This window comes from Macaca nemestrina, chromosome 4 (assembly GCF_043159975.1).
Source record: "Macaca nemestrina isolate mMacNem1 chromosome 4, mMacNem.hap1, whole genome shotgun sequence".
Classification (NCBI taxonomy): domain Eukaryota; kingdom Metazoa; phylum Chordata; class Mammalia; order Primates; family Cercopithecidae; genus Macaca; species Macaca nemestrina.
The window spans coordinates 183627265-183647156 of NC_092128.1; the positions used below are offsets into that span (position 1 = coordinate 183627265).

At 41.7% G+C, this 19892-nt stretch overlaps 1 protein-coding gene across 4 annotated transcripts in view; it reads right to left on the reverse strand.

Annotated features, from left to right (window-relative positions):
- Positions 1–19892, reverse strand: part of LOC105472931 (DS cell adhesion molecule) — an 818273-nt gene that overhangs the window by 633187 nt on the left and 165194 nt on the right. For all 4 annotated transcript variants that reach the window (XM_071095740.1, XM_071095738.1, XM_071095737.1 and 1 more), the window contains exon 3: positions 17750–17896. In XM_071095740.1, coding sequence (XP_070951841.1) covers positions 17750–17896 — 147 coding nt within the window. The remainder of the gene's footprint in view (positions 1–17749; positions 17897–19892) is intronic.

A 19892-nucleotide genomic window follows, 5' to 3' on the forward strand; every position in this document is an offset into this window, starting at 1 on the left:
CAGCGCCAGGCCCATAAAGGTATTTTTAAAAGCTAACTGTCAGTTAATATTTGTTACTAAGAATAAAAATGCCATAACTTCCACACTGCCACCTCACCATACACACACACGCACACACACACACACACAATGCACGTTCATTAAAACGAATAATCCCAGCTGCTTCTGCTGTTGGGCTGGCATCCCTGAGTCTATTTCATGGCATGGCATGGGAAGGAGTGTTGACGGATGCCTCACATGTGTTCGGTTACTGTTGATAAAGACACGGTATAAAATATTTGTTCCAGACCATGGGGACTAATATGGTAGCACACTTTCATCTGTCAGATTGGCTTGATCCACACAAACCTGTCAACAAAACCAGGTCAGCAGGCTAGAGTAGAGAAGGGAAAAATCAATAAATCTTTGAATTAATCATGCAGCCATCAGAGAGAATTATGGGTTCACACAGTGAAATGTATACTTGGGCCTATTTGTTTCTCCTTTCTTCTTCCAGTTATTCCTTCATTTCCATCCAATGTAGAGTCCCTCCTACAGAATCCCCACGCCAATAACTTCGTTTCTGTAACTAGGTTCAAATAACTGTCCCTCATTTATAGTTTCTGCTCCACCATAATTCTTCCAAGAAAGAGTTGGAGACTAAAGAAAAATAAGTCCAATTTAAATCACAAGAAAAGCTGCGTTCTAAATTGTTATGAGTGTGTCCTACAGTTTTTAAATCCGGATCACATATGAGAGTTATGAATTAACAAATAAATCTTGCCATAAAACTGGATTTTTACATCCTATATAATAACCTGATGTGCACAAATAATTTTACTGAACCTTCACAGAGGTTCTGATCCCTGTCACCTTGAATATCCTCTCTTTACACACAGAGTTTACAATGTTTGACCCTTGTGCTGCCTCCTAAATTTAACCCTTCAAAACAGAAATATCTTAAATCACATATCTATAGTCCTTCCTATTCTCCTTCTGCACAACCATTTTACAAGGGTACCTATACTGTATAGCCACTATTAGTAAAAAGCAGCTTCATCTTAGATCCAGAATTTAAAATAGAAGTCACTATGAATATATTTTCCCACAAACTGATCAATGATAACTATGCAACAAATGTGTATTTTAAATACGTGAAATTAGTTTTCCAGTTTCACCATTTTTCTTGACAAGAAAGTAATTATCCATATCCTTACCAGCAAGAAAAGCTTTGTTTTTAAAATCTCAATATAAAACTAAAGACACTTAAACATTTTGATAAAACAAGAGAGAAACATATGTGGATTCATCTTACATCAACAAGTCAAAGCCAGTAAACAGAGAACAAGACATTCAGGAAAATACACATGTTCAGGACCATAAACTAAGCATATGCAGAGTCCTATCAAAGTCATGCATCAGGCCTCATGGATCCCAGAGGTTCTGCATGTTTTGAATCAAAAATGGACTTCAGGCTTTCATGGAAAACATTTACTGGAGAACCCTGGGAGGCATGGCCGGCAATAGGATGTTCAGGTTTTCTTCACTTAGCAATGGAATGGTGTCGAATTCAGTAAAAGAGGAAATGCTTAAGACTTCGATTGCCATATTGTTCTTTCCTTTGCTTGTTTTTTGTTTTTTGTTTTTGTTTTTTACTTAGAGGCAAGGAATAGAGTAGATTTAGCATCAGAGGAATTGACTTGATGGGGACACAGTGTGGGGCACAGACTGACACAGAAAGTGCCAACACAGAATTTACTGACCTTGAATAAATCCTTGTGGATCATTTCAAAATTACCTGCAAGGCTGAGATATACCTTTCTTCAATATTTTGGCATGCATGGTAAGCATTTGGCAATACAGATTTTTTTTTTTAATCTTGAATCCCAGAATAATTTTTTAAAAGAACAAATTACTTCGCCTGGAAATCAGAACTGTGGAAACGAGTCACGTGCATCCGGGCCTCCTGCACCCTGGCTCTCCACCGAGGGATTCAGCCTGGCTGCGTTCCCTTTTGGGAAATGGCCCTCCTCAATTTCAAGTTCATTTGGCTTTTTCAATGATAGGGTTTCAATTCAAACAGATAACAATGCTGAGAACTAAAAATTTCACTATCTAATTAGCGGGGGGGAATCTCAGTATGGCCTTTCTTTCCTAGTATCATCTGCAGTTTGAAAATGACTTGATGAAGGCTTTTTATAAAAACCCTTTACTTTTCCTGGTACAAGAACAATTGTAGTGAAAGATACTGGTACAATGCAATGGGCATAGGAGGAAAAAAAAATGTGTGCATAAAAAGCAGCAGAGGAAACCAGGACAAATAAGGGATCAGAGAAAAGAGTGTGGCTGAAGGTTTCAAAATGCAATTTAGGTTGAAAAAAAGAAAGACATGATCCAACATCTATATCAGGCATTTTAATGGAGTACGAATCCCTGGTTAATCTGGGTAAGGACAAGTGGGAACGGGGGGTGAGGGAATGCGGATAGTCACTAGGTTGAAGGGAAGCAAAAAAGGCCTGGACTCTTGCAGCTTTCAGCACTGGCGTGTTCTTCTGAAGATCTACTGCCCCATAGTTTTTATTACTTACTCAACATGTACATGATCCCCCCAAAATGTCAAGAAACATTGGTCTAAGGATATTTCCATCTATAAAATATATATATATATATATATATATACTGAAGATCTATTTCCCCACCTCCCAAAATTCCTATGTTGAAACCTAAACCTGAATGTGATACTATGGGGAGGCAGACCCTTTGGAAGGTGACTAGGTCAGCAGGGTGGAGCCCTCATGAATGAGGTTAGGGCCCTTATAAAAAGAGACCCCAGAGACACCATTCACCTCTTCTACCACGTGAGAAAATGAGAAGACAGCTGTCTATGAACCAGGAAGAGAACCCTCATGAGACACCAAATCTACCTACCTCCTTGATCTTAGAATTCCCAGCCTCCAGAGCTATGAGAAATACATTTCTGTGGTTTATAATCCACCCAGTCCATGGTAACTTATTAATGCAGCCCAAACAGACTAAGACAATATTTATATAGAAATATGGTTTGTTTTTTTTTTTTGGAAACTACAGGTAAACATTTCCAGATATACAACATATTATTTGCATTATATTTTAAATATTTGATATTGAAGTAAAGCTCAGTTATAAGTTTATTTCAAAATGAATCATTTTGAGAAGTACAGTTTTCAATGAACTTCTTTCAGATAAATAATTAAAAGAACCCCATTAGTCTTTGTAATTCCTTCAGTATAATAAGCCTACTGATTATAATTTAAGTTATATCTGGTGTGTCTCTATCTCTTTTGTGCCTTTTTAAAACAGGTCACATACTTTTTAAAATGCAACTTTAAAAGCATTGCTTTACCCGGTATAAGTGCTTCAGTGACAGTAATGGAGAAATTTTCAACTGAACACAGGACTAGCGCAGACACAGTCACCACAAAATCCCAGGTTGGAGTGTCTGCACCAGCATTCCCTGCTCAGGTGACTTTTCACACCTGGGTGCTTTCTTCATCTATAAAATAATTCTCCAATGAGAAATCGGAGCCAGTGATAGAGATGGGAGGCTGATCGAGGTGATATTTGCATCCTCATGTGGACACGTGTGGGTGATCTGATTGGCTCAGCAACGGTCATTCCTGCTGTCCCTTCCCCCCATGTAACCTTTCCAGGGTGTCTTTTTGAGCATCCAGCTTCTCCACACAGAAATTCTACTGTTTTTAGATCCATCATCATAAATTGGTGAAGCATACTGATTACTGTTTGAAACAACATGCCCTCACACACAAAAGCTATCCATGACAGGCTGACACTCTGTGCTCACCAAATGCTTATGTCCCTTTAGATAAAAAACTGAAAGTAAAGTCTGAGGATCATGGCGTGGCTATGGATTCAGGGCATCAGGAAAGGCTGTAACGCGCCTCTCAAGGGCTCGGCGTGTCAGCATCGCCATGACTTGCATTGTCCTGCTTTTTAACAAATGCTGCAGTGTAAAGCTGTAGGTGGTTGCCACAATAAAATCATTTCATGAAAATAAAAGAAGGCAGCTTTTGTTTTGGGAATAATAAATACTGGGAATTTGAAATTTCGATTTCCCTCAGAACAGCATCACGTAGGAGATGTCAGCTGTGAAATCCCAGGCTGCCCCTGATTGGCCAACACAGGCACTCTTTGCATTGGGAGGAGAGGCTGATGTGAAATTGTATTTTAAAGTGGTAGAAAAAAATATAGAAAAGCAAAAGGTCTTATTAAAGCATTAAGAAGAATGTAAAAGGAAGTACCACCACCACTCTGATGGAAAAGTTGCTCATTCAAGATTCACTCCATAAACATGTGTTAAGCTTCTATTATGTGTCTGGAATGGAAATGTTATCCTTGAGGTTGGTGGGAAGGGATTATGTTAAGTAAAATTAAAATTAAGAAATTATTTTTGTCCCTGACAATTTCATCTATTTGGGTTTTTTTCTAGTTATACAATATTGTTTCAAAAAACAAAGCATATTGCCCTCAAATCACAATAAAATGTCCTAAATATGTCAAATATTCAGAAGGTTAAGTCTTGGATCATATTATTTGAAAAAAAATTTTTTTTTTTTTTTGCTTAAATAAATCCCTAGTTTCAAGGGTTCTGACTGTTATAAGTGGTGTATCATTCAGTCGACAGTATTTGTTGGCTCTTATGCATGTACGTACTATAGGAAACTGAAAGAAAGTTTAAGAAAAGGCAAAATCTCTACCTTCTCGAGAGGGAGAATTTTAAGAAAGGACCTTGGGTCACTTACTGAAGCTCTCTCTGCCTCAGGGTTCTCATCTGTAAAGTGGGGCCAACAAAAGTCAATACTTAATAGGGTTGTCGAGAAGTTTTTAGGTATAACCTGACATGTGCATACCATAGAATTGTTAGCTATTCAATAATTGAAATGTGCTACAAGTATTTTAATGTAAATACTAACTTTTTTTTTTTGCCATTTTTTTGGCAAAAAAAAAAAAAAAAAGCTGCTTTTTTTTTTTTTTTTTTTCTGGGGATATTTGGTTTTTTCCCATAGGTCTCAACTGGCTCCCAAATGTCCCTTTGCAGATCCTCTAAAACTGCAAATACATGCTCTGATTTAGCTGTGATGGTTAAGGCAAAAAATAAGATCCTTTCATTCTGCTTTATTGTCATTTTATATCATACTTTTGCTATTTAATAAAAATAAACATTTTAATAAAATAAGTAAAGAGTTGTTTCTTTTAAAATCCTGCAGATTATTGGTTCAATAGCATTCTAATGCTTTTATGTTGAAATTGAAGGATTTTGGATTATTTCCCCATGACTGCTTCAGCACACCTTGCATTTCAGCAATTCTTAAATAGAATTACTTTTCTTTTACTTCCTAACAAGCATCACACAAACAACGGCCTATTTGTTTTGAAGTCACGGTATCCTGACCTTCTGGTTTCTGGGATACAAACACTTTAGACAGAAGATAATAATAATAAGCAGCAGCAGCAGCAGCAGGACAATGGCAAACATGAATGTCAAGCACTGTGCTAAGAACTTTATATTCATTCATTTAATTCTCATAACAATCTTACTATGTTATTTTTATTCCTATTTCCATTTTACAGTTGAGGAAACTGAGGCACAGCACGGTTATATGACTGACTTAAGGTTACATAACTTGGTCCAGGTTGAATATGGGGTATGGACCTGGACACTGGCTTCAGACTCCACGCTATCTACAGGCTTTATAGAGAAATGCACACCTAGAGAGGTCCGGAATTGCTTAGCTATGTTCAAATTCATGGAGCACCTCACTTGGCCTGGAACTGCAGTTATGGCATTCTTCATCTTTATAAAAACACAGTATCCAGGTCCACAGAGAGGTCTTTAACTATGGAAGTTCTCACAGCTGTGCAGTAGGGACCCAAAGCCAGGCTCCTCTGAGTGCAAACCCGAGCCCCGCTGTGCACTGCTGGCAAAATGAAAGACGTGCAGAACCCTGAAACCATCCCTAAGAGCACACAGGATCCGTGCATTTTTGCTTATTTACTGTATCTGCTTATAGCTTCTTTTCAAAGCACATTTTGACTCTGCTCAACTGCAGAGCAGTGTGTGCTGTGGATTTTCTGTAGCTCATAGAGCCCAATTCTGGACAGCCAATATTTTCAGCATCAGCATTGCATTTTCAGGAACTACACACACTGAAATATTCTGTAAATACTCTCATTACCTCCCCCATACATGAGCCTTGGATAGTCAATACAACTTTGCAAATAAAATCTAGTTGTTGAAGTTTCAACCATAGGTGACAGTTTATCCAATAAAAATTCAGTTAGTTTGGAATTAATGTTGTAATCAAGGGTAACTTTTGAGACAATTTTTTCATGCACATGTTTTCAGACTACTAATCATTTGGGAAACTGATGAGTCGTTTGTCCATTAACAAATTTCCCCCTTTCCGTTTTGAGGAAGGAAACACAGGACTTGAAGATGCCCAATACGCCATGGCACCCGAATGTGAGGATCTGAAATGCAGGTGAAGGAGCTTGCCTGCTGCTCTGTGCTTGGTCCAGGACTGCCTGGATCCTCTCCTCTACTGGCCCCCAGCCCGGTCTGACACAGACCAGGCTACTTGCAGCTGGGACCACAGCAGCTGGTGGTGTAGCTGCCAGCTGGACGCTGGCGTCACCCTGGACAGGGCTGCAGGGATGCACAGGGCCTGGAGAACCGGCACTCCTGGCTACCCTGATGGGACTGTCTGCTTTTTGTTTCCTTCCTTTACAAACTTTTTTTTTTTTTTTTTTAAGAATCTCATTGTGTATATATTTATCAGTTGTCTACTGTGCGTCAAGCAGGAGATGGAAAGATATAAAAATTTGTAATCATAGTGGGTTAAATAGCTTCCCCCCAAAATGTCCTTTCTGGAGCTTCAGAATGTGACCTTGTTTGCAAACAGGGTTGTGGCAGATGTAAGCATTTAAGTTACCACGCAGCCATACTGAAATAAAGTGGGCCCTTCATCCAATAGGACTGTTGTCTTTATTAGAAAAGGAGAAGAAATGCAAAGACACACACAGGGTGAAAGTCACATGTCGGTAGAGGGAGGGACTGGATGGAGTGAGACTTCTGCAAGTGAAGGATGCCAAGGAGCCAAGGACCTCAGGCAACACCAGGTGCTGGGAGGCCTGACAGGAACCCTCCCCACAGCCCTCTGAGTCAGCACAGCCCTGCTGACGCTGTGACTTTGGACTTCTGGACTTCAGAACTGTGAGGAAATAAATTTCTATTGTTTGAAACTACCCAGTTCCTGGTATTTTTTTTTTTTTTTGTAGTCCTAGGAAACTAATACAGTCACTGTATTAAATAATAAATGAGTAAAGCAAAGGGAAATTCCTTTGTGGTCATGGGGAAGGTTTCCTCTGTTGGAGGTGGCCGGAGGAATGCAGGGGGAGTGAATAAGCAGGACCAGGAGAGAAGGCAGGTCTGAAGTTAGGGTCACATAGGTACAAGTCATGGATGAAGCCCTGGGAGATGATGAAATGACCAATACAGAAAGTGGCTGGGACTGGACTTTTAGATTGACATACATTTCTGAGTGGGGAAGGTGTAAACTCAAGGAAAGAGATAGCACAGAAATCACTGGAGAGAAGATCAACCAGTCAGTGTAGTTTGATACAAACCAAAGGAGGGCAACTGCTATGAACTGCCTCGTGTCCCCTGAAATTGTAGATGATGAAGCCCTGACCCCAAAGAAAGAATGAAAGAGAGAGAGAGAGAAAAAAAAAGAAAAAAGTAAGAAAGAAAAAAGAAGTAAAGGCAGAGAAAAAAAGAGAGAGAAAGAGAGAGGAGAAGAGAGACAGAGAAAGAGAGAAAGAGAGAGAGAGAAAGTCTGAAAGAGTGAAAGAAAGAAAGAAAGAGAGGAAGGAAGGGAAAGGAAGGGGAGTTAGCTGACAAAGGAAAAGGGAAAAGTTTCTTTAAATTTGGGGGACCTGAGCACCTGTTTCACAAGAAATACAGTAATTACTAAGTAATTTGGAGTATGGAAGTAATTAAGGTTAAATGGGGTCATAAGGGTGGGCCCCTAATCAGACAGAATTAGTGTCCTTGCAAGAAGAAACATGAGAGAGTCAGTCAAGCAAGGACAACAGGAAGGTGTCCATCTGCACGCCAGGACAAGGCTCCCATCAGAACCTAACCATGTTGGCAGCCTGATCTCAAACTTCTAGCCTCCAGGACCATAAGGAAATAATTTGCTGTTGTTTAAGCCACCCGGTGTGTGATATTTTGTTTTGGCAGCCAGCGTTGCCAAATACAGGAACCAACAGAGGAAGTAGGTCAACTGTGTACATCTAACAGGGAGGTCAGAGAGAAACTGGACCAGGAGACAGCCTTGGGATTTAACATTTGGAAGTCACGGGTGATCCTGAAGTAGTGAATTTCAGTAGAGTGTAACAGGCAGAGCCCAAGATACTCACTAGGATAAACTATTCTCTCAAAACAGTTTGCCAGAAGAAAGAGAAAGAATGAAAGGAGTGAGAGAGAGAAAGAAAGAGAAAGAAAGGAAGGAAGGAAGAAAGTAAAGATAGAGAAAGAAAGAAGTATGAAAGTCGGCAAAGGGAAAGGTTTCTTTAAAACTGGGGGACCTGAGCACCTGTGTCACAAGAAATACGGTAATGACTAAAGAGAAGCTGTCCGAAGCAACAGAGGGCACAGCTGACGAAAAGAGGTCCTAGAATGTTGGAGCATGGAAAGGGACCAGGAGGGCAGCACGGTGGGAGGCTAAGCTGGAAGGAAAGAGGAAAGCTCTTCCTGTGGGAGAGAACTTGGGGTTGAGCCATGCTGGAGGTAGAAAGGGTCGTCTGAGAGAGCTGTTCTCAGCCCCTGCAGAGTGAAAAGTTACGATCTTTTGAACGCTGGAGAGTAGGTGCAGCAGAGTTGAGAATGGGGTGCTCCAGGACGCTGAGAAAAAGCTCGGGAAAGACCTCTTCAGCTATACAGACGCAGGCAGCAAAAAACACCTGAGCATCTGGACAAGAAGTGAAGAGCCGGTTAAAACCAGGCCGGGCACGGTGGCTCATGCCTATAATCCCAGCACTTCGGGAGGCCGAGGCAGGCAGATTACGAGGTCAGGAGATCGAGACCATCCTGGCTAACACGGTGTAACCCCGTCTCTACTAAAAAAAAAAAAAATAGCCAGGTGTGGCAGAATGTGCCTATAGTCCCAGCTACTCGGGAGGCTGAGGCAGGAGAATCGCTTGAACCTGGGAGGCAGAGCTTGCAGTGAGCCGAGATCGCGGACTGGCATAAATGCTCAGAGTGCCCAGACTGCAGGAACGCTCTGCAGGCTGACGGTGGAGCAGGGAAAGGGGGTGGCTCCTAGATTGGGGATTCCACAGGTGATGCAGTTGCTGAGGAAAGAGGAAGTCTGGGCTGCTGGACAGTTTACTGTCCTGTCCCATCTGCTCAGAAGGAGAGCCACAAAGGGCTTACAGCCATGGTGGCTCCGCCTGATGGATTTCTGGAGGCCAACCAACCCACCTGCTGAGGAGACCTTCCTCCACCCGGTCCAGCCCAGCGCAAAGGACACAGCACCATAAGCCTCGTCCAACCCACCTTTATCTCTGCTCTTGACAATACCTTGAGTTCACGCTGACTTCTTGAGTAGCTAGTAAGTTATTCTGAGTCAAAATTACATTTCTCAATCTCAAATCCTGTTTTCTTATACTGTGGCATATTGTCTAAGCAAATCTTGATTTGTGACATCTATTTTAGTTTGTTGATAATAATAATAATCTAACAGCATTTGGTTATCACTGCATGACATTGTTTTCTAAATGATCCTGTTATTCTCTTGAACTTTCCTGAAATGAAAACTCCTAGATGAACAACAGACCAGAGAATATGCTTGTGTCCAAATTACATCTGATTGACTTAGCTGGCCATCTGTTTCCTATGTCTAGAAAGAACCAAACATCACAGGGAGAGAGAGAGAAGGCAGAAGATCCTTAATGTCAGAATATAAAATGAACTCCATTTACACTTAGGTGGAGCAAGGGAAGAGTATGAGTCAATGTGTTTTCGGACCTTAAAATAATTTGAGATGAGACCTTTCTTAAGGCTTGAAATACTTGGGTACAAGGCAATAAAGTACACAAAATAGAGATTTTCTTCATTTGCTTTCTCCAGCATTTCATGATGAGCATATGCAAAGTGATTGTTGAATGTATGAAAATGAAGATGAGCCAACATCATTTAAAAAGTTGCATGGCACAGAGAAGAGTTAACACAGTAGGTCTGAGACTATCACTCTTATGAAGGGCTGCTTGCAAGACTGACCCTTGGCTGGTATCTGGGAACTGGGATATTGGAAGGGTTCCCACCACCCTAAGAGTGGCTCGCTGCCTAAACTGCATAAGCAAGACAGTCCATGATGAGCACCTGCCTTCCTTCTACAGTCTGGAACTTTGGTACATGCCAAACATACCAGGGTGCCCACGTGACCTGTCCCCAAAGAAAACCTTGGCCACTGAGTCTCCAGGAGCTCCCCTGGTAGACGACATTGCACCTCTTATCACGACTCATTGCTGGGGAAATTAAGTGCATGCTGAGTGATTCCACAGGGAGAAGACTCTTGAGAGCTGGGGCCCGCTTTCCCCTGAACGTCACCTCATGTGCCTTTTCCCTTTGCTGCTTTTGCTCCATAGCCTTCTCCTGTATTAAGTCACAGTCATGGATGCAGCTACATGCTGAGTGTTCCCAGCAAATCACCAAACCTGAGGGTGGGCTTGGGGACTTTTGACATGCGCATATAACATCCTGCAAGATTAAATCTAAGAAAGTGAAAAAATAACTTAGACAGTAGTTGGTTAATAGGTGGAATATTCAATTCGGAATTTTAATATCCTGACATTGTGTTATGAGAGAGGACCACAGAAATCACTGTATACCCACGGGAGGAAGCTGAGGCAAAAAAAAAAAAAAAAAAAAACCTGAGAGAGATAGAAATGCCTTTCCCTAGGTCACCCAGCTAACCTGAGTCAGCGTTGCACTCAAGTCATATTCCAGAAACTTAAAATAGAAAATCAAGGGGCATTTTAGTGTGACTTAGTGGTCCAACAAATGAGGTTTTACACACACATACACAACACACAGATGCAGAGTACACACATCACACACACACCCTCCACACACATACAGAGCTCACACACCACACACAGCACACACTCCACACACACACCCCACACACATACGGAGCTCACACACCATACATGGCACAAACACCACATACACACAGAGTACACACCCCACATGCCATGCACACACCACACATGCTACACACACACATCATGCACCACACACACATATGCACACACACCGAACACCACACACATAAGTGGACACTCACATCACACACATGTACACACACCCCTCCTGAGATCCTCTGAGCTAAATTTGCCCCAATGCTTTCTTTTCTTGCTTTCTTTTTTAAAGAAAAAGTATTAACATACCTATCTCTATGTGTCTATCTACTTGTTTCGGTAGTTCAAAAGTCAAACGCGTACTTCTCTGTGTTGGGTTGTACTCCACAAAACACAGTTCGCAGCTTTCAGAATGGGCACAGGTCTCCCGCTGGCAGGCTGAGGCCCTGCAGACTAGCTGCTATTGCGGCTGCTTCGGAGCCTTGCTAGCAGCTGTTTGGAGACTCAGGCTGTGCCCCTCACCTCGCATGACCCCCATTCTTAGTGTCACGCAGGGGCTCTCCAGAGCTGTAAACAACCAGCTTTTAATTACTTTCAGGTGACAGCGGGGTAACATGCAAAAACTAATTTAGTGAGCGACAGACTTAAATAGCAAAAGTATAACATAATTAATGATTTTAAAAAAGAAAGAGACCAGGGCCCTCTCTTCCTATTTCTTGGTTACTTCACTCCCAAAAATATAGCATGGTGAAAGCATAACATCTCTGTGCCTTTCTAATTCCAGTCTGCTGTGCACGTTCTGAGCTAGGAATACTTTCCAGTGTTTAAAATGTGGTTCTTATTTACTAAAAGCTATATAAATAAAAGATTAGATGATACATACAAAGACAGATAGCTAGGTAGATGATAACAGATAGAAAAATGTTCCTTTTATACTTTCCATTTGGTCCTACGAATTTCTTTTCAGTGAATGTTAAAGAAATGCTTCTTCAATTCTGCAACTCTCCGGCACTTTTAAAATCAAAGATGAGGCTTTCAGATGACTCTAGGTTTTTGGTTTTTTTTTTTTAACTTTACATCATTTTAATGTTGATCTCATTTCTTTTACTTATAAGCTCTCTGAGGGCAGACTCAGGTCTCCACAAGGTAGCAGCCACAGCATAGCAGATGTCTGGAAAATGCTCAGTGAGGAGCAGTAAAATCACAATAGAAGTGCCGTAGAAAGGGAAGGTTAACTTCTATAGTCAAGAGTGCACAAAGTGGAGGCCCCCCACAGCGTGACCCTCAGGTCCCCCAACAGCTGTGCTGCTCTCCCTCCCTTTCCACATGAGAATATACGGCATCCAATCTGGTTTGCCGAAACGTGCTTAAGGGCAGCCTTGTCTAATTTGGTTGGCTGCACCTATAATTTGTTTTCCCCTGTCTAAAATGCAAAGGTTTTCTTAAATCACAACCTCCTTTCTGAAACCTTCTCTACTTCTCCAGGCAAAACCATGTGTGTAGCTGCAGCCTTAGCCCCTAAGCGCCCACTGCAGCACTAACACCCCAAGAGGGACAGTGCAGGAACCTCCCCCAGCATCTCAACTGCAGAAACCATCTCTGCAGAGACCTGGGGAGGGAGTGCTTCTTAAAGCCCAAGTCTTGGGTTATCTATGATGCCCAGACCCAACTGTGGCAGTGAAGAATTACAGCAAATGTTTCATGTAAAGTGGTTGGTTTATGTCCTTTGATATTTCATGTGGGCAGAAAATTGTTCATGTTTACCCAAAACAGAGAAAGAAGATAATCATCCTTGGACCTGAACTCAGTGATCCTAAGAGATAAAATTCTCCTTGAATCATCACTAATAGAAGTATTCAGACAGGAAATATGACAGCAGAAAATTGGGCCACTGCTAAAGAGGGAGGCAGCTTCTCTGGGAATAGTAAAATGTTTGCTTTTTCCGTTTTCCAAATCCAGTTACCCTTGGGCTGTGTCTTTGATGTTAATGTAGCTAAACCCCTGGTGAGATTCTCACAATTTTATCAGAAGAAACAGAAACGGAAGGCTGGGGTCTCTTATTGCTGGCCTCCCTAATCAGGAGGAAATTCACAACAGGCTTGTCAAGGGAAACCCAAATATAAAGCCAGTGATATTGTTTTTTTCCAGGATGGTGTCTTATGTATCTCCACATCAGCAACACCTCCAAAAGCATGTCGCTATTCAAGCTACTATATTTTTACTGGGCTACATTAATATTATGGCATTTAAAAGGATTTCATTGCAGCTTAGGATAAGTGATAAGGATGTCTAAAAAAAATCCACATGGACATCATGACTCTTGTTTTTCCTGGCTCATTTTAGAGAGGTAAGAAGACAATAGGTCAGGATCTGTCATATTAACTGAGGTTACCTGATGGCACCTTGTGTGCCTGTCCCTGAAATGTTTTTCCTCTGCACATTTACGAGCCCACCCCCATCCATCATACCAGAGGGAAGGGCCACCCTGTGAGGCCTCAGCGCCCAGGGAAGAGCCCAGGCAGGCAGAAAAGCAACATCAGATATTATGAATCTTTCCTCCATTTAGTGGAATTATGGGATTTCTACTTTTCGGCTGTTGGGGTATTCTTTCCAAAGGTCACTCAAAATCAATGAACTCATTAATGTCCTTGATATTGGTAGCCTCATGGCCTCATATGATGAAGAGGCATAACTGGATTCCTGCGTCTACCTTCAGGCCAACCGAAGCCTGCCCTGGAAAGAAATCAATGCAGGCCCTCATGTGCAGTAAAGCTCCCGAAAGCAACCGTGACAATGGACGACACTCATTAAACCCTGACAAACACTGCATTTGTGCTTCTCAAGAAAATAACTTACTCATTTGTTTTCTTAACCAAAATAAAGGGCAAAACCTAGTGAGACACACTAATAGAAACCAATTTGTTTCTTTTTAGGGAAATACACCAACATAATTAATTTTGCTTTTCCTTAAAAAAGAATTTGTAGAAGACAAACACCCATTTACCTTCATCAGGATTTCCAAAGGTCCCTGGCCTAGAGATTCACATAAACCCCAAGCTCATCTGTTCAAAGCAGGTATTTGCTGCTCTGACCTTCCCAGGGGATCTCCCAATAGTCAAGGCTGAGCACTTAAGTATCCCCCAGGCTGACAAGTCACACTCTTCCCGGGAGCTCAGCAGGGCACCTTGGGCCTTGGCCTGTGAATCATGTTTCTGGACCCTCTCTTGACTGCCATTAGCTCCCAGCTTTCCTAGGTCAGCTCTCTGGCACTCCTATACCTGCTCCTAACTCAGTCACTAAGATACTTGCACAGGCTTATTTCCATGGCTGATTTAATCGCTTTTCTCCACGGAGAGAATCAACCACCAAAGGAAGTGATCTGTGCAGAGTAAGAATCCTTCCTGGGACAAATTTCCCAGCCAGATCCCAGCAGGCTGGGATGACTTGATAATCCGGGAAGAGGGATAATCCTGGGAGATGGCCATACCAAGGAATAAATCCAAACTAGTTCAGCAGGAGTTACAGTTTATATACAAAACAGAGACAAATTAACCTTTTACAGATCATCTGCTGTGCATATGGCATTCAGGACAGCTTCCCTGAAGGTCAGGACTAATTTAGAAAAAGTCTCTCTGTTCCTGGGGTTTTCTGTGCCATGCAAGGTCATTCCGTGAAGCCAAGAATCCCAGTGCTTCCCCAGAGTGACTCAGCCCCGGCCAGCGTGGAGGAGGGAGGGTCCTCCTTTTAGCGCCCTCCACCCCTGGCACAGCCTGGGTGATGGGGGAGGGAGGTTGTCCTCTGTCCTTATCTGTGCCTTGTCTTGGTAACCAGAGAGAAATATAACCCTTCTCCACCTAAACCTCCTGAGCATGGTTTATTTATTAAGATCTCCAATGTTTTAAACCATGTGTCACCTCCAGTGACTTCATGACCTCCTTTTCTGGGCCTTGTTGATGGGTGGAGCTCAGACATTGGGAACAGGGTCTGACTGCAGCAGTGAGCAAGAGAAGTCAGGTAAAATGCTCAATTTCCAGACTTTCTATAAGCAGATCATGCCACTGCTTTGGGGCCTTGTTGTCATTTACAAGGTCATTTTTAGTGACAAGTCTATTCGACTCAGGTTGAACGACCTGATATGAAGTCTCTCTCTCTCTTTCTTTCAATGGCTTACTTACAAACAAACCAAAGCTTCTTACTGATGATGTATTCCTCAGTAAGATAAACACCTGTGTTGTATTTATTTTCTAGATGCTGTTGTGAAGTAAAAGCCAAGTGCTTCTCCAAAACTTTTGCGTTTAAAATTGTATGAAAGGATGAAGCTCCAATATCTGACTGAGGAGAGGACCTGGGCTTTAACAGTTCCTATCAGAGACATAAACTCTATATTCTGTATGCCAGCATCATCCCCTCACTAGATATACCTTTCCTTTTTTTATTTAATTAGGTTCACACTTGAAGGAAAATAAAGTCTGTTCACAGAGATTGCAAAAAGGTGAAACATGAACATGAGGATGCTGCTAATTAAAGACGTCTAGGAAACAAAAGAACAAACATATTATGCATAACCACATATATTTAAAAATCCTCCTGGTAGAACATGTTCTCACTTATGAGTGGGAGCTAAATGATGAGAACACATGGACACATAGAGAGGAACAACACACACTAGGGCCTACTTCAGGGTGGAGGGTGGGAGGAGGAAGAGGATCAGGAAAATTAACTAATGGGTTCTAGGCTTAATACCCAGGTGACGAAATAATCTGTACAACAAACTCCCATGACACAAGTTTACCTGTGTAAAAAATCTGCACATGTACCCCTGAACTTAAAATAAAGGTTTAAAAATCCTCCTGGTAGATATTTCAATTTCTCACCCAGATTTCAGTTCTTCTCTTCCTTTAGGCACATGCCCCATTGAGGTCAGGCATGGCCATGAGACTTGCTTTGTCCAATTAAACATGAGCAGAGATAACATGTGTCACCTCCAAGTGGAAGCACTAAGAAGGTGTAATTCTCCCATGGTCTCTTCCTCTGCCAGAGCAGACCCTGAAGCCACAAATTTGGATGATAGGGTTAAACAATGATGAGGTCTCCATTCTAGGTCCCTGAGTCTGGACGACTGAAAAGATAGACCCCAATTCTTCCCCTCCCTGAATCTATACTCCCTTGCCATATAAATTTGAGGGCCTCTCCCGTCTGACTCCGAACTTAGTCAGATGACTGTCATCAAATCCTTCCATTTGCCATTAAGAAAAATAACATGACCCCTAAGGAGAGAAGATGAAGATGTTTCAACATAGAAAATTAGCAAACAAAAGTGTATAAGTGAGTCTCTATTCTGATTATCACAATCACATTTCAGCTATTAAGCTTAGTATTTTTCAACACCCTAAGTTAAATTATGATGATTAATCAACATAACAGCAAGGAATGTATTGTTCATTGAAGCATGAGGGGTTTTGAATTCACTGTAAAGACAATTTTTTTTGATAAAAACTAAGAATTCCATTATATCCTAGATTCCTGTAATGTGCTATGATGGCAATGTATTTCAATTTTGATTTGGATCTTTTAAATGCCTTCTGGTCATTGGTGTAGAGTAATCGACCTCTCTAGCTAATCAATAGGCTGAAAAACAAAAATGGTGTGTCAGCATGAGGGTTTAGTTCCAAATTCTTCTCTCTATAAATTGATAAAATGTTGCTTAGTCAAGAGGTGTGTTAACATGTGTTGTGTGTGTGTGTGCATCTGCATGTGAGGTCATAAAGACATGTTTAAAAAAGGCAACTATTTATAATCCACGTCGGAACACAGACTACGCTCCTCACAATTCTTTTCCGAAAGCAGCCAACACACATTTCGAGATATGCCAACAGTCATTACCCAGGGATGTACCGCACAGGAACACCACGCATCACGCGGACAGTAGCCTTTTCAGGTAAATAACACAGAGCAAGAAATCAATAGCGCAGAGCAAGAATTCAACACCGTTAGAAATAAAGAACTGAAGCTTCTTGGAGGCTAAATTTAAAATCTTTTCTAGATACCAAACATAAGCCAACAAATTATTCATATGCAAATATACATTTCAGGGCTACATATATATTCTTAGTAGAATCTTCAATAAATAGGTCAGAGATACAACATAACTCTCAAGACACTGGAAAACACCCAAAGGGCATGAAAACAGGGTCTCCACTTTCCAGGTTTTAGTTTCAGAATATCAGCTATCTGTGCAATGCTGAGGTTTCTCACAGATGCAAAATACTACTACCTTGTTTTTAGAAGCAAACATAAAACCACAATTTTCTCAAAAAAGTTAACATAATGGCTACAGTTACAGTGCCGGTAACTAATTTCTCTTCATCAGTCAACTCACCAAAGGATGTCTGAATCAAGCATTATAAGCCAAACACTTATTTCAGGTTTACTTACAAAATAGCATCAACCTTAAGAATACTAATTCTGAATTATAATGAACACATAAATGGAGACCCGAATCCATCTCCGAAATAACCTTTTCAGAAGGTGAGCATGGAGTCCTGCACCCTGGAGATGCAAAGCCTACCTGAGACAAGTGAAACAGTGTCTTTCTCCCATGAGACGACAGTGATGTACGCCTCCACCGAGGAGGGGATAATGCACTTGAAGACCGCAACATTGCCTCTCATGGTTTTCTGGTCCTCCACACGGACTGTATAGGGCTCCCGTAAAACTGGAAGGCAGAAAGAGGACCTCAGTAAGGCACACAGTCCACAGGTTCATTCTGAGAGTATCTCATTGTAATATATACATTGCAGCACACACACACATCAATTGCATAACATATCTTTCTGGAACACAGTTAAGATACCTACATTTCATGTCTTTCATCACCTGACTTAAGAAAACATTCATTCCTTTAACAATACATAGCTGGGTAAGGTGTCTCATGCCTGTAATCCCACCACTTTGGGAGGACCAGATGGGTGGATCACTTGTGCCCAGGAGTTCAAGACCAGCCTGGGCAACATGGCAACACCCTGTCTCTACTAAAAATACAAAAAAAAATAGCTGGGCATGGTGGTGTGTGATTGTAGTCCCATCTACTTGGGAGGCTGAGATGAGATTACCTGAGCCTGGGAGGTTGAGGCTGCAGTGAGCTATAATCATACCACTGCACTCCAGCCTGGGTGAAGAAAAAAAAAAATACACTACACTCTATACCAAGAGGCCGGAGTACAATCTAAAACAGTTAATAGACCCCTTGAAGGTATCAAGAGATAGGAAATAGCTTCATGAAAGAAAAGTTGCTGGCTCTGCAGAGTTATGATGATAGCAAACTGCTCCTGGTCCTCTAAGGGCTGAGGAAGAATGGTTTTTTTTTTTTTTTTTTTCTGACTGCAAAAAATGAATAAAAAATTCGAGCAAGGCTTTTTTTTTTTCCTCTGGAAAGCCTTGAAAACTCAGAGACAATTAAAATAACTTTTCATCAGTAAATTTTTAAATGACAGTTTCAAAGCAGTTTGGGAAACATTGATCCTGTTTTCCGTTGTTTAGGGAAGGATGTTGATTAGACAGCCTGCTCAAACACTTCCAATGATAGCAGCATCCCAGAAAGAGTGCAGAGTGCACGTCCACGTCCTTGATGTCTGGGCTCACAGGCAGGGTGGTACTGGTGTTGAGAGCCTACCTAGCAGGCCCAACTCCCTGGGTTCAAATCCAAGCTCAGCCGCTCCCTGATGGTGAGGCAGTGAGCACATCCTCTCACCATCTATACCAAGGGGATGGTGTTGGTAACACCTGCCCCCCAGGGTGACTGTGGTGAATCAGTTAATGTTGGTGAAAATTCAACAGTGTCTGCTAGAAGCAGGTTGGGTAAGGCCACATTTACCAATAGCCAGAGATGGATTCCCAGGGTTGGGGAAGATCTGTCTCCAGGGAAATAAGACATTGATGAATCTAGTCCCAATTAGATGTGCCAGCCTCACTTCTTTAGAGCTTTGTTTTCCTCAAATTTAAAATGAGGACATTGTGGTGGGAACCTCTTCAAAGTCTAAATCCAATAAGTCTACGATTTTCTAAGATATCTACAGAGAAAATCTATTGTCTATCATATACCAGCTCACTTAAAGAACTAATCACTTACTGGACAAGTATGTGCCATGAAAACTGGCCATGAACATGGTTTCAAAAGGTACTAACACACCAACAAAGTTAAAGGTGAATTTCTCAAGGGAAATCCCCCAGTAGGCAGAGGTGAGTGCTTTAGAAGAGGATTGTTAAGGCTTGGCTAACCCTGTGATACGCTGAGCATTTTCATAGTAAAGCATGTCTTTCATGAGAGCCTTCCTCTCCAGTTTCCATTTTTAACGTTAACCTTTTTTCCCCAACTTGGAGAATTCCTTCATTCTGGTCTCTAACCAGAGAGATTTTTCCAAGTATTGAAATCTCTGCGACCCCCACCACTGTAATCCCCATGCAGCATGAGGTGAGGGTCCAGGCAGCAATTCCATACCTCCTGCAGGAAGTCCACTAGGCAAAAATTCAGGGCGCCCAAGAGGCCGACCTCAGCAACAACCTTACACCCAGAGGAGGGAACTGACTTTGTACAGGAAGGCTCCTGCATAAGTAAACCTTTGCTGAGAACTGAGGTCTACAATCATAGAATAGAAAGAGATTACAAAGATACAGGCAAACTAATCAAACTCATCGGTAAGTGAGAATCTGGG